This window comes from Mustelus asterias, chromosome 8 (assembly GCF_964213995.1).
Source record: "Mustelus asterias chromosome 8, sMusAst1.hap1.1, whole genome shotgun sequence".
Taxonomy (NCBI): domain Eukaryota; kingdom Metazoa; phylum Chordata; class Chondrichthyes; order Carcharhiniformes; family Triakidae; genus Mustelus; species Mustelus asterias.
This window is the reverse complement of record NC_135808.1, coordinates 36684825-36711414: the sequence shown is the minus strand read 5'-3', so window position 1 is coordinate 36711414 and position 26590 is coordinate 36684825. Positions and strand designations below refer to the sequence as shown.

At 44.9% G+C, this 26590-nt stretch overlaps 3 protein-coding genes and 1 pseudogene across 5 annotated transcripts in view; 3 read left to right on the top strand and 1 right to left on the bottom strand.

Moving 5' to 3' along the window:
* The window catches only part of LOC144497032 (uncharacterized), a 410838-nt gene that overhangs the window by 370651 nt on the left and 13597 nt on the right, over nt 1-26590 (top strand). The window lies entirely within an intron of this gene.
* LOC144497054 (uncharacterized) lies at nt 6177-7194 on the top strand. The gene has a single exon (XM_078217787.1). It carries the CDS (start codon nt 6177-6179, stop codon nt 6792-6794), a length of 618 nt encoding a protein of 205 aa, XP_078073913.1. The 3' UTR covers nt 6795-7194.
* On the top strand, nt 6823-7471 carry LOC144497722 (uncharacterized; annotated as a pseudogene).
* On the bottom strand, nt 19920-26317 carry LOC144497030 (uncharacterized). 3 transcript variants are annotated; one of them, XM_078217743.1, is made up of 3 exons: nt 26212-26317; nt 23792-25303; nt 19924-20357 (listed from the first exon to the last, which is right to left on the bottom strand). In XM_078217743.1, exon 2 carries the CDS (start codon nt 24824-24826, stop codon nt 23834-23836), a length of 993 nt encoding a protein of 330 aa, XP_078073869.1. In that variant the 5' UTR covers nt 24827-25303; nt 26212-26317; the 3' UTR covers nt 19924-20357; nt 23792-23833. The 3 variants fall into 3 exon arrangements, with proteins under 3 accessions (XP_078073867.1, XP_078073868.1, XP_078073869.1); XM_078217741.1 differs by having other exon boundaries at nt 19920-25303; XM_078217742.1 differs by having other exon boundaries at nt 19920-25303; nt 26046-26217.

Here is a 26590-nt window from a genome sequence, read left to right as displayed (position 1 = left end):
CCCCAGTACAGAGCCCTGCGGAACACCACTGTTCAGCCGGAAAAAGACCCTTCGACCACTACCCTCTGTCGCCTATGCCAAGCCAGTTCTCCACCCATCTAGCCACTTCTCCTTGTATCCCATGAGCCTTAACCTTCTTAACTAACCTGCCATGTGGGACTTTGTCAAATGCCTTACTGAAATCCATATAGACGACATCCACGGCCCTTCCTTCATCAACCGTTTTTGTCACCTCCTCAAAAAACTCCACCAAATTTGTAAGGCATGACCTCCCTCTTACAAAACCATGCTGTCTGTCACTAATGAGATTGTTCCGTTCTAAATGCACATACATCCTGTCTCGAAGAATCCTCTCCAACAACTTCCCTACCATGGACGTCAAGCTCACCAGCCTATAATTTCCTGGGTTATCCCTGCTACCCTTCTTAAACAACGGGACCACATTCGCTATCCTCCAATCCTCAGGGACCTCACCCGTGTCCAAAGAAGCGACAAAGATTTCCGTCAGAGGCCCAGCAATTACATCTCTCGTCTCCCTGAGCAGTCGAGGATAGATGCCATCAGGCCCTGGGGCTTTGTCAGTTTTAATGTTCCCTAAAAAACCTAACACTTCCTCTCTTGTAATGGAGATTTTCTCTAACGGGTCAACACCTCCCTCCGAGACACTCCCGGTTAACACGCCCCTCTCCTTCGTGAATACCGATGCAAAGTATTCATTTAGGATCTCCCCTATTCCCTTGGGTTCTAAGCATAATTCCCCTCCTTTGTCCCTGAGAGGTCCGATTTTCTCCCTGACAACTCTTTTGTTCCTAACGTATGAATAGAATGCCTTAGGATTCTCCTTAATCCTGCCTGCCAAGAACATCTCGTGACCTCTTTTTGCCCTTCTAACTCCCCGTTTGAGTTCTTTCCTCCTCTCTCTGTATTCCTCCAGAGCTCCATCTGTTTTCAGTTGCCTGGACTTAACGTACGCCTCCCTTTTCATTTTAATCAGATCCTCAATTTCCCTGGTTATCCACGGCTCTCGAATCCTACCTTTCCTATCTTTCCTTTTTACAGGCACATGCCTATCCTGCAGCCTTATCAATAGTTCCTTAAATGACTCCCACATTCCAGACGCGGACTTACCCTTGAACATCCTCTCCCAATCAACATCCACCAATTCCTGCCTAATCCGGCTATAGTCAGCCTTCCCCCCAATTTAGCACCCTGCCCGTAGGACAGCACTCATCCTTGTCCATTACTATCCTAAAGTTAACAGAGTTGTGGTCACTATTTGCCACATGTTCCCCTACCGAAACTTTGACGACCTGACCGGGCTCATTTCCCAGAGCTAGGTCCAGTATAGCCCCCTCTCTTGTCGGGCTATCTACATACTGTTCCAAAGAACCTTCCAGTACGCATTTTACAAATTCCTCCCCGTCCGGACCCCCAGCTCTAAGCACTTTCCAGTCTGTGCCAGGGAAATTAAAGTCCCCCACTACAACAACCCTATTTTTTCTGCACCTATCCAGAATCTCCTGACATATCCTTTCCTCCACTTCCCGTGGGCTGTTGGGTGGTCTGTAGTACACCCCCAGCATAGTGACTGCACCCTTCCTGTTTCTGAGTTCCACCCACAGCGACTCAGTACAAGACCCCTCTAAGTTGTCTACCCTCTGCACCGCGGTAATATGCTCCTTAACTAATATCGCTACTCCCCCACCTTTTTTAGCCCCTCCTCTGTCTCGCCTAAAACACTTATACCCCGGAATATTCAGCTGCCAGTCCTGTCCTTTTAACCAAGTTTCCGTCACCGCAACCACATCCAAATTCCGCATAAGCATTCAGGCCCTAAGTTCGTCTGTTTTACCCGTTACACTCCTCGCATTGAAGCAGATGCACTCCAGACCTCCAGGCCCACTCAGGTCATCTTCCTCCAGAGTGCTCCTCTTCTTAGCTCGCCTTGCCCTGGCCCCCAGCTCAACCCCAGCCTCAGTATTTACTGACCTACTGTTTTGTTCCCCACCCCCCTGCCACACTAGTTTAAATCCTGCCGAAACACTCTAGCAAAACTCCCAGCCAGGATATTTGCTCCCTTCGTACAGAGTTCCCTTCGTCGTCCAGTACTTCCCCAGAGCGGAGAAGTTACAACATCTTCTCTGGAGCCTTCAACATGTCATTGATGAAGATGAACATCTCGCCAAGACCATCACCACACCCCCATTTCTTGCCTTCAAACAACCGCACCACCTCAAACAGACCATTGTCCGCAGCAAACTACGCAGCCTTCAGGAGAACAGTGACCACGACACCACACAACCCTGCCACAGCAACCTCTGCAAGACGTGCCGGATCATCGACACAGATGCCATCATCTCACGTGCGAATACCATCCACCGGGTACACGGTACATACATTTGCAACTTGGCCAACGTTGTCTACCTGATACGCTGCAGGAAAGGATGTCCCGAGGCATGCTACATTGGGGAGATCATGTAGACGCTACGACAACGGATGAATGAACACCGCTCAACGATCACTAGGCAAGAGTGTTCTCTTCCTGATGGGGAACACTTCAGAGGTCACGGGCATTCGGCCTCTGATCTTCGGGTAAGCGTTCTCCAAGGCAGCCTTCACAACACACGACAACGCAGAGTCGCTGAGCAGAGACTGATAGCCAAGTTCCACACACATGAGGGCGGCCTCAACCGAGATCTTGGGTTCATGTCACACTATCTGTAACCCCCACGACTTGCCTGGGCTTGCAAAATCTCACTAACTGTCCTGGCTGGAGACAATACACATCTCTTTAACCTGTGCTTAACCCTCTCTCCACTCACATTGTCTGTAACTTTAAGACTTGATTACCTGTGAAGACTCTCATTCCAACCATTATTTTGTAAATTGAGTTTGTGTCTTTATATGCCCTGTTTGTGAACAGAACTTCCACTTACCTGATGAAGGAGCAGCGCTCCGAAAGCTAGTGGCTTGTGTTACCAAATAAACCTGTCGGACTTTAACCTGGTGTTGTGAGACTTCTTACTGTGTTTACCCCAGTCCAACGCCAGCATCTCCACATCATTCTACACCCAAGCCAGTTTTGTATCCATCTTACGAGCTCACCTCAGATCCCATATGACCACCTTCTCTATCAGCCTGCCACAAGGAACCTTATTGAAGGCTTCACTAAAGTCCATTTATGCAACATCCACTGCCCTGCCCTGGTCAATTTTTTTTGTCACTTCCTCAAAGAACTCAATCAAGTTTGTGAGACATGACCTCTCTTTCAGAAAACCATGCTGCCTATCGCTAATAAGCCCTTCTAGATGTGAGTACATCCTGTTCCTAAGAATCTTCTCCAATAATTTCCCCACCACTGATGTAATTTTCACAGGCCTGTAATTTCCCAGATTGTCTCTTCTGCCCTTCTTGAACAGAAACAACGTTAGCTACTCTCCAATCATCTGGTACCTCACCCGTGACTAAAGAGATACAAAGGCCATGGCAATTTCTTCCCTTGAATCTCTCAGTATTCTGGGATAGGCCCTATCTGGCCCTGGGGACTTGTTCACCTTAATGTTTTTCAAAACCTCCAATATATCCTCCCTTTTTATCTCATCATGTCCTAGAATGTCAACATCCTCCTTTCTGCACTCACCATCAATCACATCCTTCTCCTTACTGATGCAAAGTACTTGTTAAGGACCTCACAGCCTCATCTGGCTCCACACACAAATTCTCATCACTGTCCTTGAGTGGACCCACCCTTCCTTCGCTACCTACCCTCTTCCTCCTTATATATGCATAAAAGCCTTGGAATTCTCTTAAGTCCTGCCTGCCAAGGACATTTTATGGCCCCTTTTAGCACTCCTACGTCCCTGTTTAAGCTTTTCCCTGTTACCTTTGTATTCCTCAAGAGCCTTATCCATTTTCGATTTCCTGAAATTTATGTATGCCTCCTACTTCCCTAACATGTACACATCCAGCTCTTGGAACCCAAAGGGGCAAAATCATATGAATGCTGGAAATCTCACAGAGATTCAGAAAATTCTGTAAATCCTCAGGTCAGGAAGCATCTGGGGAGAAGTAACCTCTCTGCAACCTTTGACATGGCTGATCACCCTCTCTTCCTGCTGCAACCTTTCTCTGTTGTCCAGCCTCCCAACCATTGGCACTGTTCACACTTCCTGCTGCCTCCAAAAAGCAGCCAGCACATTCATGGACCCATGCACCCCGGACATTCTCTCTTCCACCTCCTTCCGTGGAGAAAAAGACACAAAAGTCTAAGGTCATTTAGCAATGGACTCAAGAACTTTTGAATGTACCTATATTAAGTTGATTTTTCTCGAGTTATGACTGTAACACTACATTTTGCACCCTCCTTTCCTTCTCTCTGAACGTTATGCTTTATCTGTATAGCACAACAAACAATACTTTTCACTGTATACTAATACATGTGATAATAATAAATCAAATCAGTCAGGGGGAATGCTGTGACTTGTGTGACTTTTTCCTCCTCAGTTGTATACAGAGAATCTCCTGCAATGGTGAATCTTCCCACCGCCATCGCTCTGGTTCCTACCAAGGGTCAATCTCTGCTTTTCAATTCGATTCAACCGCTCGGGCTCGCGCTTCCTCACATTCCAACTCCCGAACGCTGGGAGCCAACCGCCGCTGCGCGCGGCAGAACTACAACGCCCAGCAGGCACCGCAGGCTGGCCCTCCCCATCCACACTGCCTCTCCTCACTGCGCAGGCTCGGACCACATGCAGCATGGGTAATGTAGTTCCCACCGGGTGAGAGTCTCTCGAAAGCGGCTGCGCAGAACGAGGCGGAGCATGGTGTCGGTGAAGCCCCGCCCCCTCCCATGGGCTTGGCTGCATACAACGATTAACATGTGGTCGGTGGGCGGGGCTACTCCTTTCTGTCTCACGCTCTCTCTGACTGGCTGTCAGATCCGTCAATCAGAGGGCTGAGCTGTTTGATTGGAGCTGTGTGTTGGATATTGAGTGTGTTTATTGGAAGCATTTCCCTTCTGATTTACAGGCTGAGTTTTGTTGATGAATATGAGAAGGTGAGGTGTAATTATCTGGGAGGGGCACTGACACATTTATTGAAATGTCTTTTAATATCTTTAGATTTTACCTGAAGGCCTCGGTCTTTCTGAAAAGCCTGGGCTTGGATTTGATACTTTTGCCCAATGAACTTAGAAACCCTCCAGCACAGAAAGAGGCCATTCGGCCCATCGAGTCTGCACCGACCACAATCCCACCCAGGCCCTACCCCTATATCCCTATATCTTTATCCACTAATCCCTCTAACCTATGCATCCCAGGACACTAAGGGCAATTTTTTAGCATGGCCAATCAACCTAACCCGCACATCTTTGGACTGTAGGAGGAAACCGGAGCACCCGGAGGAAACCCACGCAGACACGAGGAGAATGTGCAAACTCCACACAGACAGTGACCCAAGCCGGGAATCGAACCCAGGTTCCTGGAGCTGTGAAGCAGCAGTGCTAACCACTGTGCTACCGTGCCGCCGAATGCTGTGTCTGATAGCTGAATTTGGGATACGCAGTCTGAGTGAGTGCAGTGTATCTAATTTCCCAAGATAAACCAGAACCCTTCAATCAGCTACACTGAAGCAATATTTTCCTTCGCTTCTAGCACTTCTTGCCCAGTGTGTTCTCTTCAAATAATTTTCGAAAGAAATGGAGAAATTTCAAAATCTCCAGTGAATTAACATTTCTCTTGAGTATTTTTTTAATATATGAAACATACTCTCATCTTTGCTAACACGACTCGAGCTCATAGCGAATTGATAACCTGTTTTACATTCTGCTGTCTTTTCCATTGCCCTCATGGTGCCTGGGAAGATGGGGGTTTGGGCAGAGGAAAGAAAGTAGACACATTGTCTACCCCTGGTCACTAACCAGTGTCCCTGCTCAAGTGAGGATAAAGAACTTGCATCTGATCCCTCACACAGGGGAATGGCAGACTGGCACTCACTGTGGGACAGTCTCTGACTGAGGAGTCAGCCCCTTCAGCAATGGAGTAGAGGGAGGTGGAGAAAATCATGTTTGCTTTTCCTGTTTTACAGAACGATTGCATTGTACTACACCAGAGAATACAGAGAGGATAGACACTGCATATAGATCCTGACCATCATCTGATGCCTAACTGCAGAGTTTCATGGATGCGAGACCATTCAAGAGTGAAGTGCAGGGGCAAACCTGCACACAGTTGTCGGTGCTTTCAAATGACCAAAGCATTCAAGCAAATCAAAAGCTTTTCACTTGCAAGGTATGCGACAAATCATTCTCAAAGTCGTGGAACCTCCGCATTCACCAACACCTTCACAAAGAGGAGAAACCATTCAAATGTGAGGTGTGGAACAAATCCTTCTCGGACTCATCGATTCTCTGCAAACAGAAACGCATTCACACGAGCGAGAAAACAGTCACATGCAAGGAATGCAACAAATCATTTTTGGATTCCTCACACCTCAGCAGACACCAACACACTCACACTGGAGAGAAACCATTCACGTGTGATATGTGTGACAAATCATTCTCGCTTTCAACAACTCTGCGGAAGCACCGACGCATTCATACCGGGGAGAAACCATTCAACTGCAAAATGTGTGACAAATTATTCTCCCAGCTAACAAACCTCCATGCACACCAACGCATTCACACTGGGGAAAAACTATTCACGTGTAAGGTGTGTGAGAAATCATTCTCATGGACAGTGAATCTCCGAGCACACCAAAGCATTCACACAGTCGAGGAAGTAAGTGATCAAGTGTGAATTGTGTGACAAATCCTTCACATAGTTAAGGAATCTCCAGCGCCATCAGGTGGTTCACACAGGAGAGAAACCTTTTCAGTGTGAGGTTTGCGATAACAGTTTTGTGACATCTTCAAGCCTCCTTATGCACCAGAGAATTCACACAGGGAAGAAACCCTTCAAGTGTGAGCTTTGTGCTAAAACTTTCACGGTTTCTTGGAGCCTCCTGAGGCACCAACGGAATCACAGAGGGGAGAAACCCTTCAAGTGCGAGGTTTGTGATAAAGCTTTCACAGTATCATCGAGTCTGCTCAGACACCATAGAAATCACACCAGGAAAAAAACCTTCATCTGTAAATTTGGTGAGATGGCTTTCACCCAATCTTCTGATCTCCTGACACACCAGAGGATTCACACAGGGGAGAAACCCTTCAGATGTGAGGTGTGTGACCAATCCTTCACACGGTCATCAGTGCTTATGCAACACCAACGCATTCACACAGGGGAGAAACAATTTGCATGTGAGGTGTGCAAAAAATGCTTCACAGTCGTCGAATCTTGTGCAACACCGTCGCATTCACACAAGTGAGAAACCATTCCAGTGCATGGTGTGTGACAAAGTCTTCACAAAGTCTTCAAAGCTCCTAGTTCATGAGACAATCCACACAGGAGAAACTATTCAGGTGCAAGATGTGTGATAAATTGTTCATGGAATCAGCGACTCCTCAGGTTCACCAATACATTCAAACCGGAGAGAAGCCATTTGTGTAAGAGGTGTGCTACCAATCATTTTTTTGTTCATCAATTCTCCAGAGGCACCAACATATTCATAAGAGAGAAACTACAAGTGTGAGGTGGGCAACATATCGTTCTTTGAGTGAATGTACTTCCTACTCAATTAGAATAACAACACACCAGGGTAACCCGTCAAGTGTGAGATTTGCAATAAAGCTGATGTGAAGGAAGCTATTCAGGTGTGAGGTCTATGACAAGCTTTCTCACAGGCAGCAGATCTCCTGGCCCTGCACACACTCACATAGGGGAGAAACCTGATTTGAGAGCAATAATAAAACCTTTACACAGTTGTTGGACCACCTGGCATATCAGCGAACACATATGGGAGACAAATAGCCAGGATTATTTCACCTTCTCGCCAAACACCAACATCTCCACACAGACGTGGAGTCGGCTCACCTGCTTCCCTCACTCTGAGAGTTGTCTGTATTGTTTACCCTCCAGCTCACACAGGGGAGCTGTCCTTCCAAAGCACTGTCTGCCTCCAGCCTCTCCCACCATCAGTCCAGTCATTTCAAGGAGGTCAATTTAACCTTTGACCAGATCACCAAACATCACCAAAAGAAGACATCAATATGTACAGAAGCTGCAGCTTATTCACAAATGTCACTGTGTCTCTGGGAGGATTTCCTCAGCCACAGGAAGTAGGTGATTCAGGAGAATGTGTGTCAGGATTTTCCCTGCTCTGGACAAGAAATACCTCAATGATTTCCACAGGATGATTTATCTTCCTTCTTGAAGATAGTTAGAATTGTCACATTCCTGAAGTCAGGGAGGAGTTCCTTTTCCTCCCAAATCCAGAAGATGAGTCTTGATGTGAGCAGAAGTCCACCAGCTTTGAAGCCCTTAGTTGGAATACCGTCGGGGCCGCAGGCTTTGTTGTTTTGATTGTTTGTTGCAGCTCTCCCATCGATGGTGACATCGATGGGAGAGCTAGTGCTGGGTGGATGTTCATCACTGATTGAACAAGTCGATGATCTGTCCAGCAGACATCAGTCCCTCACATGGATCGAGTGATACAAACATCACATAGTACTTTGAATTGGCTTTCGACCTTCCAGAGGAACCTCCAACATGGTCTTTGTTTGCAGATAAATTCAAGAAAAATGTCGAGAACAACACCAGGAACCCTTCATTACATTCATCGATGTGACCAAAGCATTTGACTCAGTAAAGCGCGAGGCTCTGTGGATTGTGCTCCTGCAATTGCTTCATGATGATATGACTGTAACTGTCTTGAGTGGGAGGTCTGAAACAGAAACCTTCAAAATCCAGACTGGTGTCAAGCAAGGCTGTGAGATCACCCTCATTCTATTTACAATCTACCTGACAGTGACTATTCACTGCCATCTGGTGTCAGTATTAAATACCATCTTAATAGAAAACTCATTTACCTCGGCCACCTCCATACCAAAACTAAACTGACCACCATAGATGCACATGATCTATAGTTTGCAGATGACAGCAGTGCCGTTGTCCACTCTGCAACAGATTTGAAACCTCTCTCAATCTCTTCAGCTCTGTATGAATTTGTATGATAGAAACAAATTCCATCTTATGCCACTAGAGTTGTATCCTTTCTGACAATTGGAAAAGGGTGCCAGACTAAAGAACAGGAATTTTAAATAAACTTCTAACTGTAGTATTTTGAGAGAGTGAGTGACTAAGTGTTGATGTGAGAGTGTGTATGTTCGTAAAGTGAGCCAGTTCTCAGGAGTGGGCATGAGGTGGAATCAGACCCTGATTTAGCTGGTGATGTGAATTATAGACAGATCCTCCTCAGGTAATGGGTAACGTTTGTATTTTCCTGTCTGGGACGACTACTATCCTGAGTTTGGTGAGGGACTGGGGGTGAGTCTCAACAACCCTGAGTCCTGTTGTACAAACCTGTGTTTTTTAGTCTCTGGAGCGAATAAAGACACAAAGTCGACTTTAAATATTTAAACACAATTTCCTTTATTCTATAGCGACTTAAACAACAGTAAATATTTGCAATACATAAGCCAAATACTCACTATCTGTTACTTTACTTACCTTAGGGTTGATTTCCACTTCCAATTAAAACCTGGCAGGATTTTGTTGCCACATGAAATCAGTCCTTTGTTCTGTACTTCCAGATGTTGTCTCTCCTTGTGAGCTTGGTTCCCGGGTTCTTCACACTGCCTTTCTGAACAAACTATTTCTGTTAGCAGAGTTAAAACTCCAAAAGTTCTTTGGTAACCAGCCGATGAATTGATGAGAAACCTCAGTTGCATTGTTCGATTAGGCCAATCAAATAGAGCCAGAGTAGTGGTATTGGTCACTCCAAACCCCATCATATTAAGTCTTTAAGTGCATATTGTTTGAATTCCAACACCCAGATAAGGAACACTGGCTCCAAACATCAGTAAAGAATTCCTCCCTGCCAAGGACAAACTTAAATCTGACACCTTCTGTCCTCTGACCAAGTTCCAAGCCACTGGCCACAAGAAATCCCAGCAAAATGAAAAAACAACTTTAATCAAAAACCAGGTTTGCTTGATCGAAGATCTTTCAGCATATTAAAAGTTAAAACTCTGCAGACCATTCAGCCACAGTTCCCTCAGCGCATCAGACCTCAATGTAATAACGGTGTGATATGCTCACCTTACCTGCTTCCAAAATTCATTTCATGTTCTGTGAAGCATCTTGAATCATTTTCAAATGTTTTGTTATTTTGGTTGATTCAAAGTCTGGTGTAAGCTGAGCATTGTAATGTTGTTTATCTACTATTTTATCAATCTTCTGTATAGATTTATAACTCAATGAATTCCTTTTTATCTTAACACAGACCACTTGTAGGATCCTTTTTGACCAAGAGATCGGGGTTTAAACTGATTGTCAGAGTGACACAAATAATTCCTCAGACTCTGGGCTCCCTGTACAAGCCCCACTCGCCATTTATTGAAATACAAACGTTGTAAAATGAGTGAAGAAATTATTCTGTCGATGTTTATGCACTGCATTGATCATAAAGTCAATCAGATCACAATGTACCACCCTTAAATGAACGACTTCAATTGGTCTTACGCATTTTTTAAAATGTTTGCTTTAGTAAAACAAAGCAAAATACTGCAGATGCTGAAGATCTGAAAAAAGTGCTGGAAAAACTGCAACTCTGGCAGCCTCTGTGAAGAGAGAATCAAAGTTAACCTTCTGAGTCCATGTGACTCTTCTATGGACCAGATTTGACTTGAAACAGTTCCCAAATCCTTACCATTTGGAAAATGTCCAGCTTTATCTTTGAGTTTCAATATAAATGATCTCCCATTTCCCCACATTGAAGTCAGCTGCTGCAATTTGGTCCCCTCACTTAATCTATCAATGTCCCTTTGTAAACTTCCACTCCCATCCACATTACTGACTGTGTCACCTCACTTAGTGTCATCAGTAGACTTTCCCAGCCTATTCCTCCATCAAAGTCATTGTTCAACATAATGAAAAGCTGAGTCTCCAGTACACATCCCAAGGAAACACTGCTGGGCACATCCTGAGAAACAGAGAACAATCCCTTTATTCCAATTCTCTTGTCTCTGATCTCCCAAACGAATTATCAAACCATGTCACATGGCTCCCTTCAATTCCAAGGACATTTATCTTGGTGAATAATCTAGCAGAACGTTATTATATACTTTTGGAAGTCCATGTAGACAAACCTCCATAGACCCTGTCCAGCATGTTAATGATTTCCACAAATTGTTTTATTGAATTGATCATGTTGGTTACAATGATTTGCTGCACCAGAATGTAATAACAGGTGTGTAACCACCCAGAGAACACGATGAACAGAAGAACATTGGGTCCCTGCTGCCTGCTCGCCCATTCAACATAATCAGGACTAAGCTTTTACCTCAATCTGACCTTCCTACAAGATCCCCATCTCCTTATTCCCTCAGCATCCAAAAGTCTCCGTCTTGAATATACTCAGTGACTGAACATCCACAGCTCCCTGGGGGAGGAAATTCTAAAGATTCACAACGCTTTCGATGAAGACATTTCCCATTTCCGTCCTCATCGACTGACCTCCAATTCTGAAGCTCGAATGACAGCTCGAAACAAACCTTCTGCAGTAACAAACTTCCAAGTGTCAGCGAGCGAATGATATTTCCATTGTTACAGTCAGTGCAGTTCCCTTTCCTTCACTCAGCCTGGTTGTGCCGTCTCCTGCCTCAAACTGAGCCCCTTTAGAAACTATTGTGATATCTGATCTGACTGGGATGTGCAGCGTGAGGTGGAGGCTTGTCCTCTGATCACACAGCTTGACCCAGTCCAGTTAAAGAGCCTTCACTTTGATTTAACAGAGCTTGTCAAACCCTTGGACTTCATTTTGTTGACAATGGGCCCGATTTTACCAACATGTTGCGCCCGTTTTCAGGCGCGAAAACTTGGTAAAGTCGGGTGTGAGGCAAGTAGTGCGATCTGCGACTGCCTCCGTGCTCGCTCCCCCTTGAGCAAGCAGCTAAAATGGCCACGATCGGAACCGCACCCGAAACAGGCGCGACAAGAATTTAAATGCATTTGCATGCATTTAAATTGACTTAATAGGCTGGACGCCCAAACTTGCCTGCATTTCCCCCTTTACCACCGTATTCGCCCGTCCACATTCGGCACAAAACAGACATGGTCTGCAAAGGTCTGTTTCGGGCGGTCCAGTTTCTGAGGAGGTAAGTTCAGAGCTCCAGCGGCTCTCCAACTCAAATCGGTGGTGGGGGGGGAGGGAGATGGGTCAGATCGTTCTCTGGTGGGTGGGGAGGAGGGAGGTGGGTCAGATCGTTCTCCAGGTGGCGGGGGGGGGGGGGGGGGGCGGGGGAGGGAGGCTGGCCAGGTGGATCTCTGGTGGGGGGGTAGGAGGAGGGACCTGGGCCAGATGGATCTCTGGTGGGGGGTAGGAGGAGGGATATGGGCCAGATGGATCTCTGGCGGGGGTGGGGGGGGAGGAGGAGGGCCAGATCATTCTCTGGTGGCGGGGGGGGAAGGAGAAGGGAGGCGGGTCAGATTGTTCACTGGTGGGGGAGCAGAGGGGTCCGCTGTCACTCCGCGGGCGATTATTGGGGGAAAAAGGGGGACAGGGGGTCGCGAACGGTCTGGGTAGTGGGGGGGGTGGGTGGATAAGGGGGGGGGGTGGGGCAATGTCTGTGGGGGCCGGGGGCAGGCATTATCTGAACCGGGAGCAATGTGGCAGGGGAGCGTTTTTCTGAAAAAATTTTTACTGCACCTGCGCAGTTGAAGGCTCCAAGCGGAGCAGCAGGGTTTCAGGTGTAATAAGCCCCACCCACAGGCTTCTGCAATGCAATTCAGAATCGCTTTTTTTCCAGGTAGACAGCATATGGGGGCGCCTGAGAACAGATTTACAAGTGATCTGGATCACTCTCAGATTCAGCACTTGGAATCAAAATGATAAAATCAGGCCCAATGTCTTATTGTGCTGGAATCCAATAATAGGTTTCGACTCAGTTACAACACAGAGAACAGGGAGCATGGGGCATGGATAAGCATGAGATTGTTTGTTTCCGAACAATGATCCAATGTTGTCATAAACATTTACAGCAGGTGGAGGTCATTCAGTTCATTCATCCTGCAGCCACTTTAATTCCATGATGGCCAATCTGTATCTCATAGAATCCCTACAGTTAAGAAGAAGGCCATTCGGCCCATCGGGTCTGCACCAACTCTCCAACAGAGCATTGTGCCCAGGCCTATGCTCCACCCTATTCCCCAACCCCAAGCATTTACCCCACCAATCCTCCTAACTTACACATCTTTGGACATTCATTAGGATCATCTAGAGACACTGTTAAGAATTGCTTTTCCCTTCACTCAGTAGCTGCATTGTTCCGAGGAATGTCGTTCTTTTTACTTGACTACATCTCGTAATGCCTCAGAGCATTGTGCTATTGACAAAGGTATATGCTTTTAATACAGAATATTCAAAAAAATTGTCTAAATTCTCTAACAATGGTTTTATGTGTCTCTATGCAAACAGCACCTTTGTAAACTATATTCCAGGCACTCTGTGACTTTTCTGTACTCTATTCACTCTGATCTGTTAGTCTTTTAGTCCCAAGTTATTCTAAACTCCCTCTTACATCAACCCTCCTAATACAGCTGATTCACATGGGGAAGAAACCCTTCAAGTGCCAATTTTGTAAAATATCTTTCTCCCAAAACTATCATCTCCTGAGGCACCAAAGGGTTCACACAGGGGAGAAACCCTTCAAGCCAAAGGTTTGCAATCAAATGTTCTCACAGTCATTGACACTAGAAAGCATCAAGGCAGTCACACCCGGGTGAAGCCACACAAGTGTAATGTGTGTGACAAATCATTCTCAGAATCAACATATTTCCACACACCAACACATTCACACTGGGGAGAAACCATTTATGTGCAATGTTTGTGGTAAATCATTCTCATATTCATCACCACTGTGCACACCAATACATTCATACAGGGGAGAATCCTTTCCCAGGTGAGTTGTGAGACAAATCCTTCTTGAGGTTCTCAAACATCCTGTTCCATCAGAGGATCCACACTGGGGAATGCGTCTTCAATTGTGAGCTTAGAGTGGAGAAAACAGTGCTCTAACTACAAGAAACTGAATCACTTTGCACACACATACTTCATCAGATCAAAGAAGAAATTGTAAATGACATTCTTGGAACAGCCAAAAAGGATTTTAGAATCAGAGAATCTCTACAGTGCAGAAAGAGGCCATTTAGCCCATCGAGCATGCACCGACAACAATCCCAACCAGGCCCTATCCCCATAACCTCATGTATTTAGCCTTCCAATCCCCTTGACACTGAGTCAATTAAGCATGGCAAATCAACCTAACCCTGCACATATTTGGACTGTGGGAGGAAACCGGAGCACCTGGAGGAAACCCACACAGACATAGGGAGAATGTGCAAACTCCACACAGTCACCTGAGGCCAAAATTGAACCTGGATCCCTGGTGCAATGAGGCAGCAGTGCTAACCACTATGCCATCGTGCCTTGATCAGAGAAGGAATGAGTTGTTGGCAGAAAAAGAAGCCATTTTGAAATTATCTCAAAAAGGGAATTTAAAGTGATTGGGCAGGATTTTACGACCTCAGTCATCCCAAAACCGTAACATCCTGTCTGAGGTCAACAGACCTTTCCATGGTCCGCCTCTCGCCCGCTCCAATTCCCATGGCAGGTGGGGGGATGGTAAAATTCCAGCCTTTGAGTCTGGAAAACGAACTTAGAAATGAGGCTGTATCGATAGCTCCGGAAGAAGGAGACAATTTAACTCTGGATTTAACTCAGACATTCTTTGTAGAGTTTAAAGATGAGAAAACTACAGGCATGGAGACTAATGAAGATCAAATGCTGAAATCAGCACCAACTGCTTCACTAAGTCTGACTCCCAATTCTGATGGTCAGAAATGACACTGAACATTAGTAACACAGGATAGACCTTGTTTCCATTGTACAAACATGCAGAACTGAAGAGGTCAAGAGAGGTTTGCAAATCTGTTGCACAGTTGGCAATAACACTGCAATAATTTGCAAACTGTAGATCATGTGTATCCGTGGTGGTCACTTTAGTTTTGGCATGGAGGTGACTGAGTTTCCCATCAAGATGGGGTATATAATACCGACACCAGAGGGAAGTTGAGCTTTGATGAGAGTAGTCAGAAACGTAGATTCTCTACAATGCAGAAGGAAGCCATTCAGCCCATCAAATCTGCACTTAACCTCCGACAAAGCATCTTACCCAGGCACACCCCCCCTACCCTATCCTCGTAATCCCACATATTTAACCCGCTAAATTCCCGAACCTACACATCCTGGGACACGAAAGGGCAATTTGGCAAGGCCAACCAACCTAACCTGCACATCTTTGGACCTTGAGAGGAAATTGGAACACCCAGAGGAAACCCACACAGACACGGGGAGAAAGTGCAAACTCCACACAGTCACCCAAGGCGTGAATTGAACCTGGGTCAAAGTTTCAAAGTGTTCAATAAAACGTTATGTTAATCTCACATTTAAAGGAATACTCCACTGTGTGAATCCTCTGATGAAGCAGGAGTTTTGATGATTTTGTGCAGCCTTTGTCACACACCTTAAATTTGAATGGCTTCTTCCCTGTGTGGCTGTGTTGGTGCATGTGGAGGGACAATGCGCGCGAGAATGATTTGTCACACAGATATGGTTTCACTCCTGCATGAATGCATTGGTGTATATGAAAGTGAGATGAGTGTGAGAATTATTTGTTGCACGTCACACATATATGGCTTCTCCCCTATGTGAATACGCTGTTAAGTCACCAGGACCAATGATTGTGCAAAGCCTTCATTATACACCTCACATCAGAACGGTTTCTCTCCAATGTGGATGTGTCAGTGATTCACGAGTGTCGATGAATTTGTTAAGGCTCGGTCACACACCTCACACTTGAAAATGTTTCTCCCATGTATGGATCCTCTGATAGCTCAGGAGGTCAGAGAGGTGTCTGAAAACCTTCCTACAAATCTCACACCCGAAGGATTTCTCCCGTGTGAATGCATTGTTGCATCAGGAGCATCAACAAAACATAGAAACTAGAAGCAGGAGTAGGCCATTCATCCCTTCGAGCCTGCTCTGTGATTCATTTTGATCATGGCTGACCATCAAAATCAATATCCTGATCTTTCCATCCCTCCATATCCCTTTAGTCCCAAGAGCTATATCTAATTTCTTCTTGAAATCACACAACATTTTGGGTTCAATTACATTCTGTGGTAGTGAATTCCAGATACTCACCACCTGCTGGGTGAACAAATTTCTCCTCACCTCAGTTCTACAAGGTTTACCCCTTATCCTCAAACTATAACCCTAGTTCTGGACTCCCCCACAATTGGGAATTCTTTCTGAATCTACCCTGTCAAACCCTGTTAGAATTTTATAAGTTTCTGTGAGATCCTCTCTCACTCTTCTGAACTCCAGTGAATATAACCAACTTAGTCTCTCCTTTTATGACAGACCTGCCAACTGAGGAATCAGCCTGGTAAACCTTTGCTGTACTCCCTCTATAGCAAGGACATCCTTCCTCAGATACGAATACCAAAATTGCACACAATACTCCAGGTGTGGCCTCACCAATGCCCTATACAATTGCAGCAAAACATCCCTATCCCGATACTCAAATTCTATCACTATGAAGGCCAACATACCATTTGCCTTCTTTACTGCCTGCTGTACCTGTGCACTTACTTTCAGCGACTGATGCACAAGGACACCAAGGTCTCGCTGAGTATCCACCTTCCCAAATTTACACCCATTCAAGTGATAATCTGTCTTCTTATTATGGCTACCAAAGTGAATAACCTCACATTTATCCACGTTATACTGTATCTACCATACATATGCCCACACACTCAGCCTGTTCAAATCATGCTGAAGCACCTCTGCATCCTCCCCACAACTCACCCTCCCAAACAACATTATATAATCTGCAAATTTGGAGATAATACATTTAGTTCACTCTTCCAAATCATTAATAAATAATGTGATCAGTTGGGGTCTTAGCACAGATCCCTGCAGTACCCCACTAATCACTGACTGCCAATCAGAAAAAGACCCATTTATGCCAACTCTTTGCTCCCTATCTGCTAACCAGCTTTCTATCCATCTCAAGACATTACCTGTTTTAACTTTACATAGTAGTCTGTTATGTGAAACCTTGTTGAAGGCCTTCAGAAAGTCTAAATAAACCAAATCTACTGGTTCTCCTTGGTCAACTCTACTAGTTACATCCTCAAAGAATTTCAATAGATTCGTCAAGTATGATTTCCCTTTTATAAATCCATGCTGACTTTGTCTGATTATACCACTGCCTTCCAAATGCTGAGTTATGAAATCCTTGATAATGGACTCTAGCAACTTCCCCAGTACCAACGTTAGGCTCACTGGTCTATAGTTCCCTGTTTTTTCTCTACCTCCCTTTTTGAATAGTGTTTGTGAAGGCTTTATCACACATGTCACAACTGAATGCTCTCTCCCCATCATGAATACTCTTCTGTAGGTGAAAGTGAGCTGCGTAAGAGGATATGTCACACACATCATGTGTGAAAGGTGTACATTCCTTTGTGTTGTCTCCCTGTACAGCCTCACCCACCATTCATTGAAACACAAACATGTTGCAAAGTAAGTGAAGAAATTATCCTGCAGATGTTAACACACTGCATTGATCATGAAGCCAATCAATTCACAATGTCCCATCCTTAAATAAAACTGCTTCAATTGATCACATACAATTAAAAATAAACCTGTGCTTTAATAAACTCCTTGGCAAATGCACAACAACCTCAAGAGATTTCATGTTAGTTTATATTGGTTTTATAAGCTTAACATGGCTGAAATTGATAGTAATTTTAATGTACTTTAGATATAAATTGTATATTGAAATTTTGCGATCTTTAACATTGTTTATTAAACATCACCCAGGAAGTTGGTACCAACCACAGAAATGACCACAGCCCCAGATGGGAGTACTGAGAGTGGTGAGTTTCTGCCGATTGCACCTGTTTGAGCCAGCTCTTCAAGTTACACTCAGGTTGTTTGGGCACTCAAAGAACAAAGAACAAAGAACAGTACAGCACAGGAAACAGGCCCTTCGGCCCTCCAAGCCTGTGCCGCTCCTTGGTCCAACTAGACCAATCGTTTGTATCCCTCCATTCCCAGGCTGCTCATGTGACTATCCAGGTAAGTCTTAAACGATGTCAGCGTGCCTGCCTCCACCACCCTACTTGGCAGCGCATTCCAGGCCCCCACCACCCTCTGTGTAAAAAACGTCCCTCTGATGTCTCAGGCACCAACAGTCAGTCAGAAAGGACCACAAGAACATAGCAAGAAAGGAAATACGAGCAGGAGGCCATTTGACCCCATAAGCCTGCTTCACTATTCAACCAGATCAAGTCTCTGCACCATTTTCTTTGCACCATTTTCTTGCACTATCACCGTATCCTGTGATATTTTTAATACCTAGAAATCTATTGAGCTCTTTCTTGAACATACTCAATGACTGAGCCCCACAGCTCTGAGGATTCCAAAGATTCACCATGCTCCGTGAAGAAATTCCTCACCCTCTCACCCCTCAGTGGTCTATCCCTTATTGTGACACTGTTTCTCCTGTTCTAGATCCCCACCCCACCCCAGCCAGGGAAAAGATCCTCTTGCTTCTACCTTGTTAGCCCTGTAAGAATTTTGTATGTTTGAATGGGACCACCGCTCCTTCTTCTGAAGTCTAGAGAAGACAGGCCCAATCTCTCTTCAAAGGACAGTCCCACCAACCCAGGCAACAGTCTGGTGAATCTTCATTGCACTCACTAAATTGCAAGTTAATCCATCCTTTGGTAAGGAGACCAAAACTGTTTTACTAATACTCCAGGTGCAGTCTCACCAAAACTCTATGCAATTGCAGAAATACATCTTTACTCCTTCCTGTACTCAAATCAGTAAAGGTCAACAGACCATTTGCGTTCCCCATGGCTTGCAGCACCAGCATGGTAACTTTCAATGACTCATCAATAAGGACCAGGTTCCTTCAGACGTCAATATTTCCCAGCCTCTCATCATTTAATCTGCACTTGTTTTTTCTATCGAAGTGGATAATTTCACATTTTTCTATATGACATTCCATTTGCCACGTTCTTACCCACTCAGTCTCTTTAAATCCCCTTGAAGCCTATTTGCAGCCTTCTCACAACTCACATTCCCACCTATTTTTGTATCATCAGTAAACTTGGAAGTATGCCATTTGGTACCCACATCCAAATCATTGATATAGATTGTGAATAGCTCACCCATTTTGTTCTATAAGGTCCCACCTCATAGATGGGACCTTATCAAAAGCCTTCTGAAAATCCAAGGGCATCAATTCCACTGGTCCCTCCTTATTTATTCTGCTAGTTACATCCTCAAAAACTGTAATCAGTTTGCCAAACATGGGATCTGGGAGCAGAAGTAGGCAATTCAGCCCTTTGAGCCTGCTCCACCATTCAATCAGATCATGGCTGATCTCGTCCTGGTCTCAAATCCAAACATGATTTCCCTTTTATAAATCCATGTTGACTCTGCCCAAGCCTACCATTAATTTCTAAGTGTCCATTTATCATGTTTTATAACAGATTCTACCATTTTCCCTCCTAATTATCTGAGGTTAACAAGTCTGGAAATATCAGTTTTCTCTCTCACTCCTTTCTTAAATACTTGGGTTACATTTACTACCTTCCAATCTGTAGGAACCATTCCATCTCGGAGTCATAATCAAGACTCCCATCTACATGCTGTGGCCAGCAATGATTTCAGTAAACTACAGACCCACTGATAACATTTTATTTCAATTGTGTCAAATAACAGAAATAGTTTAAAATAATTTTTAAAATGATCAGCCTTCATTGCCCGGCAGAACTAAGGTCACACACAACTCAAGAAGGCAGAATTTCAACAGCTCAAGACTGACACCCAAAGACAAATCCGGAAGATAAAGGACATGTGCTGGGAAAAGAAGTCCAGAGAAATCCAACAATATTCGGATCAACATGACATGAAATCACCATAGACTGAGGTCAAATGGACTCAATCTCCTTTGTTCACAGGATGATATTTCTCTTCTTAAGGATGACAATGCCACCTGTTAATGCTGGGGAAAGAACATTTTGAACAAATCCTCAACCATGAATCCATAGTGACAGCTGATACTTTCCAGTCTATCCCCAGTGTCTGTGGTAGAATCCATGGGTGAGTCACCATTGATGGGAGAGCTGCAACAAACAATCAAATAGATGAAAAACAACAAAGCCTGTGGCCCCGATGGTATTCCAGCTGAGGGCTTCAAAGCTGGTGGACTTCTGCTGAGATCAAGACTCCATTAACTCCTCCTATGGATTTGGGAGGAAAAAGAACCCAGCTCGCCCCCGACTTCAGGAATGTGACAATTGTAACTATCTTCAAGAAGGGAGTTAAATCATGCTGTGGAAACTATGAGGTATTTCCTGCTTGTCCAGAGCACAGAAATTCCTGAAACACTTAGAATTATAGAATCCCTATAGTGTAGAAGGAGGCCACACATTCTCCTGAATCACCTACTTCCTGTGGCTGAGGAAACCCTCCCAGAGACACAGTGACATTTGTGAATAAGCAGCAGCTTCTGTCCATATTGATTTCTTCTTTTGGTGATGTTTGGTGAACTGGTCAAATATTAAATTGACCTTCTTGGAACGATTGGACTGATGGTGGGAGAGGTTGGAGACAGACATTGCTGAGACAGACGGTGCTTTGGAAGGACAGCTCCGCTGTGTGAACACTGAAGAGTAAACAACACAGAAACTCCCGGTTCAAAGGAAGCAGGTGAGCCGGCTCCAAATCCGTATGGAGATGTTGGTGTCTGGCGAGAGAGGAGGAGTAGGCGAAACAATCCTGGCACACGTCAGACTGGAAGGGTTTGTCTCCCATGATTTATTTTATTTATTCGCTCATGGGATGTGGGCATCGCTGGCTGGGCCAGCATTTATTGTCCATGCCTAACTGCTCAAGGGGGCATTTACCAGTCAACCACATTGAGATGTGTGTAGGCCACACCAGTTAAGAGTGGAGGTTTTCTTCTCTAAAATATATTAGTGAACCAGATGGGCTTTTACAAAATCGACAATGATTTCATAGTCATCATCAGACTCTTAATTCCTGATTTTTTTTAATTGAATTCAGATTTCACCATCTGCCATGGTGGGTTGAGAACCCCGGTCCCCAGAGTATTATCCTGGGTCTCTAAATTATGAGTCCAATACCACTACACCAGGGGATTGAAGGTGGATAAATTACCAGGGCCTGGAAATAATAGATCCATTGGCGGTCATTTTCTAAAATTCTTTGGACTCTGAACTGGTTCCTATAAATTGGAGGGTGGCTAATTAAAGCCCGCTATTCAAAATTGGAGGTAGAGAGAAAACAGGGAACTATAGATCCGTGAGCCTAACATCAGTACTGGGGACTTGATAGAGTCTATTATCAAGGATTTCACTTGGAAAGCAGTGGTATAATCAGACAATGTCAACTTGGAGGTACAAAGGAGAAATCACGCTTGGTGAATCTATTGGAATTCTTTGAGGATGTAACTATTAGAGTTGACCGAGGAGAACCAGTGGATGTGGTTTATTTAGACTTTCAGAAGGCTTTTGACAAAGTCTCACACAGCAGATTACTATGTAAAGTTAAAGCATATGTGGTTGTGGGTAGTGTCTTGAGATGGATAGAAAGCTGGTTAGCAGATAGGAAGCTAAAAGTTGGCATAAATGGGTCTTCTTCCGATTGGCAGCCAGTGACTAGTGGGGTCCGTCTCTGCTTGGACCCCAACTGTTCACATTATATGTTAATGATTTGGAAGAGGGAACCTCCAAACGTGCAGATGGTACAAAGTTGGGTGGGAGGGTGAGCTGTGAGGAGAATGCAGAGTTGTTTCAGCACGATTTGGACAGGCTGAGTGAGTGGGCTTATGCATGGAAGATGCAGTATAATGTGGAAAAATGTGAGGTTATCCACTTTGGTAGCAAAAATAGGTAGGTAGGCAGATTATTATTTGAATGGGTGTAAATTGAAAGAGGTGGATACTCAGTGAGACCTTGGTGTCCTCATGCATCAGTCGCTGAAAGTGCGCAGATACAGCAGGCAGTAAAGAAGGCAAATGGTATGTTGGCCTTCACAGCAAGAGGATTTGAGTATCGGAATAGGTATACTTTACTGCAATTGTACAGGGTTTGGTGAGGTCACACCTGGAGTATCGTGTGCAGTTTGGTGTCCTTATCTGAGGAACGATGTCCTTGCTATAGAGGGAGTATAGAGAAGGTTTACCAGGCTGATTCCTGGGATGGCAGGTCTGTCATATGAGGAGAGACTATGTCAGTTAGGATTGTATTTATTGGAGTTTAGAAGAGTGAGAGGGGATTTCATAGAAACTTATAAAATTCTAACAGGATAGATGCAGAGAGAATGTTCCCCATGGTGGGGGAGTCCAGAACTAGGGGTCAGAGTTTGAGGATAAGGGGTAAATCTTTTAGAACTGAGGTGAGGAGAAATTTCTTCACCCAGTGGGTGGTGAATGTGTGGAATTCACCACCACAGAATGTAGTTGAGGCCAAAACACCATGCGATTTCAAGAAGAAATTAAATATAGCTCTTGGAGCTGAAGGGATTTGAGTGGGAGGTGGGATCAGGATATTGATTTTGATGATCAGCCATGATCAAAGTGAATGGTGGAGCAGACTCGAAGGGCCGAATGGCCGACTTCTGCTTCTATTTTCTACGTTTCTATCACTGCCTCCCCGAGGAAACTGACTGATAATCCAGGAGGTTCAATACAGAACTCACAACGATAGAATTTCTCCCCTGTGTGAGTGTGTTGATGGACCAGGAAATGTTCATAGAATCATAGAAACCCTACAGTGCAGAAAGAGGCCATCTGGCTCATCGAGTCTGCACCGACCACAATCCCACCCAGGCCCTACCCCCATATCCCTGCACATTTACCCACTAATCCCTCTGACCTACGAATCTCAGGACAATTGGGGCAATTTTTAGCTTGGCCAATCGACCTAACCCGCACATCTTTGGACTGTGGAAGGAAACCGGAGCACCCGGAGGAAACCCACGCAAACACGAGGAGAATGTGCAAACTCCACACAGACAGTGACCCAAGCCGGGAATCGAACCTAGGTCCCTGGAGCTGTGAAGCAGCAGTGCTAACTACTGTGCTACCGCGCCGTTCTATGTGAAAGCCTCATCACACACCTCACACCTGAATTGTTTCTCACTAGTGTGGATTCACTCGTATCCCAGGAGGGTTTTGATCACTTCAGAAAGATATCATAAATCTCACATTTGAAGTGTTCCTCTCCTGTGCGGATTCTCCAATAGATCAGCCAGTCGTATGACTATCTTGAATGGCTTTGTCACACGCCTCACACTTGAAGGGTTCCTCCTTTGTGTCACTTGCTGTTCTCCATGGAGTATTTGCTGTCAACAAGAACATGTTGCCACACGGATCATATGTGAATGTCTTCTCCCCTGTATGAATGCTTCAGTATCTCAGGAGCATTCAAGATCACCTGTTTGGTCTCACATCATACACTGGACTGGTTTCCCATTTGTGTGAATATGATGGTTTCACCAGATATAATAATCACACGTAGCCCTCATTACACACCTCACACTTTAATAGGTTTTCTCCAGTGTGACTGTGTTACTGTTACACAAGCATTGATGACTGTTGTGATGTTTGGTTGCACTTCTCACACTGGACAGGTTCCTCATCAGTGTGTCTCTGCTGGTGCTTCAGTAGATCAGAGGAGTGGATGAAATCCTTGTCACAAACATTGCAACTGAACGGCTTCTCTCCTGTGTGAAGGCACTGATGTGCACGAAGGTTTGAAGACTCAGAGAATGATCTGTCACACACCTCGCACTTGAATGGTTTCTCACCTGTGTGGATACGTTGGTGCTTCAGGAGATCAGAGGAGTGGATAAAAGCCTTGCAACAAACCTCACACCTGAATGGTTTCTCTCCTGTATGAATGCGTTGGTGTGCACGGAGATTTGATGACTCCGAGAATGATTTGTCACACACCTCACATGTGAATGGTTTCTCACCAGTGTGAATACGTTGGTGACTGCGCAGGTTCGATGAGTGCGAGAATGATTTGTCACACACCTCACACTTGTACGGCTTCTCTCCCGTGTGAATACGTTGGTGTTGCACGAGTGTTGATGACCATGTGAAGGCTTGGTTGCACACATCACACTTGAAGGGTTTCTCCCCTGTGTGAATTCTCTGGTGTGTCAGGAGATCAGAGGATTGGGTGAAGGCCATGTCACAAACCTCACACCTGAAAGGTTTTTTCCCCCTGTGATTCCTCTGGTGTCTAAGGAGACTCGAAGATGTTACAAAAGCTTTATCACAAACCTCGCATTTGAAAGGTTTCTGCCCTGTGTGGATTGTCTGATGGGCCAGGAGGTTCGAAATTCGTGTGAAGGTTTTATCACACACCTTACACTTGACCAAATTCTCCCCTTTGTGATTCTTCTGGTGTCTAAGGAGGCTCGAAGATGACAAGTAAGCTTTTTCACAAATGTCGCACTTGAATGGTTTCTCCCATGTGCGAATGCATTGGTGCACATGAAACTGAGATGAACATGAGAATAATTTATCACACACTTCACAACGAAATGGGTTCTCACCCATGTAGTTGCATTTGCATTAACAGTGTTGGTAATAGATATACCTTCAGTGTTAGGGGAATCGTACAAGGTTCTGGAGTCCTTTTCACATAGCTCACACTTGAACAGCGTCTCACCGTATGCTGAGTCAGTGGTTCATGAGGCTGTCAATAATTGAAGCTCTCACCAGACTTGGGAGCCCATTCACACTTCTTCCCAGCCTCACCCTGACTAATACGTCACAGCCAAACCTTTGGAAAGGTGGTTCTGATGGAAGGTTCCACACCACTGCCCAGTTTCAATCTGATGATATTTCAAAGCTCTCCTGCCTGACCAATTTCCAGATGACGGTTTCGCTGCCCAACCTTCTCTGTGTTGAGCAATGTAGTAAAGGGATTGGATGTCTTCCCACAGTTGTGCAGTTGTTCCTTGGATGATGGTCAGGATCTATCTGCTGTGTCTATCCTCATTGCATTCTCAGGTGTAATACGGTGAAATCCTTCTGTAAAACAGGAAAAGAAAACATAAATTCCTCCAACTCCCTCTCCTCCTTTCCTAGAGGGCTGACTCCTAACAGATAATTCCATAGTGAGTGCCAGTTTGCTATACTCCTGTGTGGGGATCAGATACAAGTCCTTTATTTTTCCACACTTGACTGTCGTACACTCTCTATTTCCAGCAGGGTCACTGGATAGTGACCAGGAACAGACAACATGGCGACTGTCTATCTTCCACCCAGACCCCCATCTTCCCAGGCACCAATGAGAACAATGGAAAAGACAGTTCAGCGGAGTATAAACGGGCTATCAATTCACTACGAACTCGAGTTGTACTGGTGGAAACCCGTTCTACCAGTCTCCATTGGTATGTGATTAACAAAAAAACAGGAGAAATGTGAATTCAATTGAGATTTTGAAATTTCTCCACTTGTTTTCCAGATTTATTTGAAGAAAACACACTGGGGCAGTGTGAAGCTAAGGAAAACATTGTTTCCATGTAGGAACGAGGGGTTCATGTTATGCTCGTGAAGACCAGTTTTACCTTCAGAATGTGTTTAATGTAAAAAAAAACTGAAGAGAAATATGAATTCAAAGGAGATTTTGAAATTTCCCACCTTGTTTTCTAAAATTATTTGAAGGAAACAAACTGGGCTGCAAGTGCGGGAAGCTAAGGAAAACATTGCTTCAGTGTAGCTAATTGAAGGGTTCTGGTTTATCCTGGGAAATTAGATGCACTGCACTCACTCAGACTGCACATTCCAAATTCAGCTATCAGACACAGCACGGGGCAAAACTATCAAATCCAAGCCCAGGCTTTTGGGAAAGGCCGGGGCCTTCAGGTAATTTTAGAAGGCATTAAAAGACATTTCAATAAATGTGTATCTGTCCCTCCCAGATAATTACACCTCACCTTCTCATATTCAGCAATGACCCATCAACAAAACTCAGCCTGTAAATCAGAAGGGAAATGCTTCCAATAAACACACTCAATATCCAACACACAGCTCCAATCAAACAGCTCAGCGCTCTGATTGACGGCTCCCGCAGCCAATCAGTGAGAGAGGTAAGGCTTGCCCAGCCTCTTGCCAGGCGTCACTATTGTGCGCAGCCAATCGTATAAGAGCAAGCCGTTCATCTCTGACTCCGTGCTCCGCCCAGTTCTGCGCAGCCGCTTTCCACAAACTCTCACCCGTTCGGAACTACATTTCCCATGCTGCATGTGTCCGCGGGCCTGCGCCACGAGGAGTGGCAATAACAATTTGGGGGGGGAGGACAGAGAGAGAAAGAGA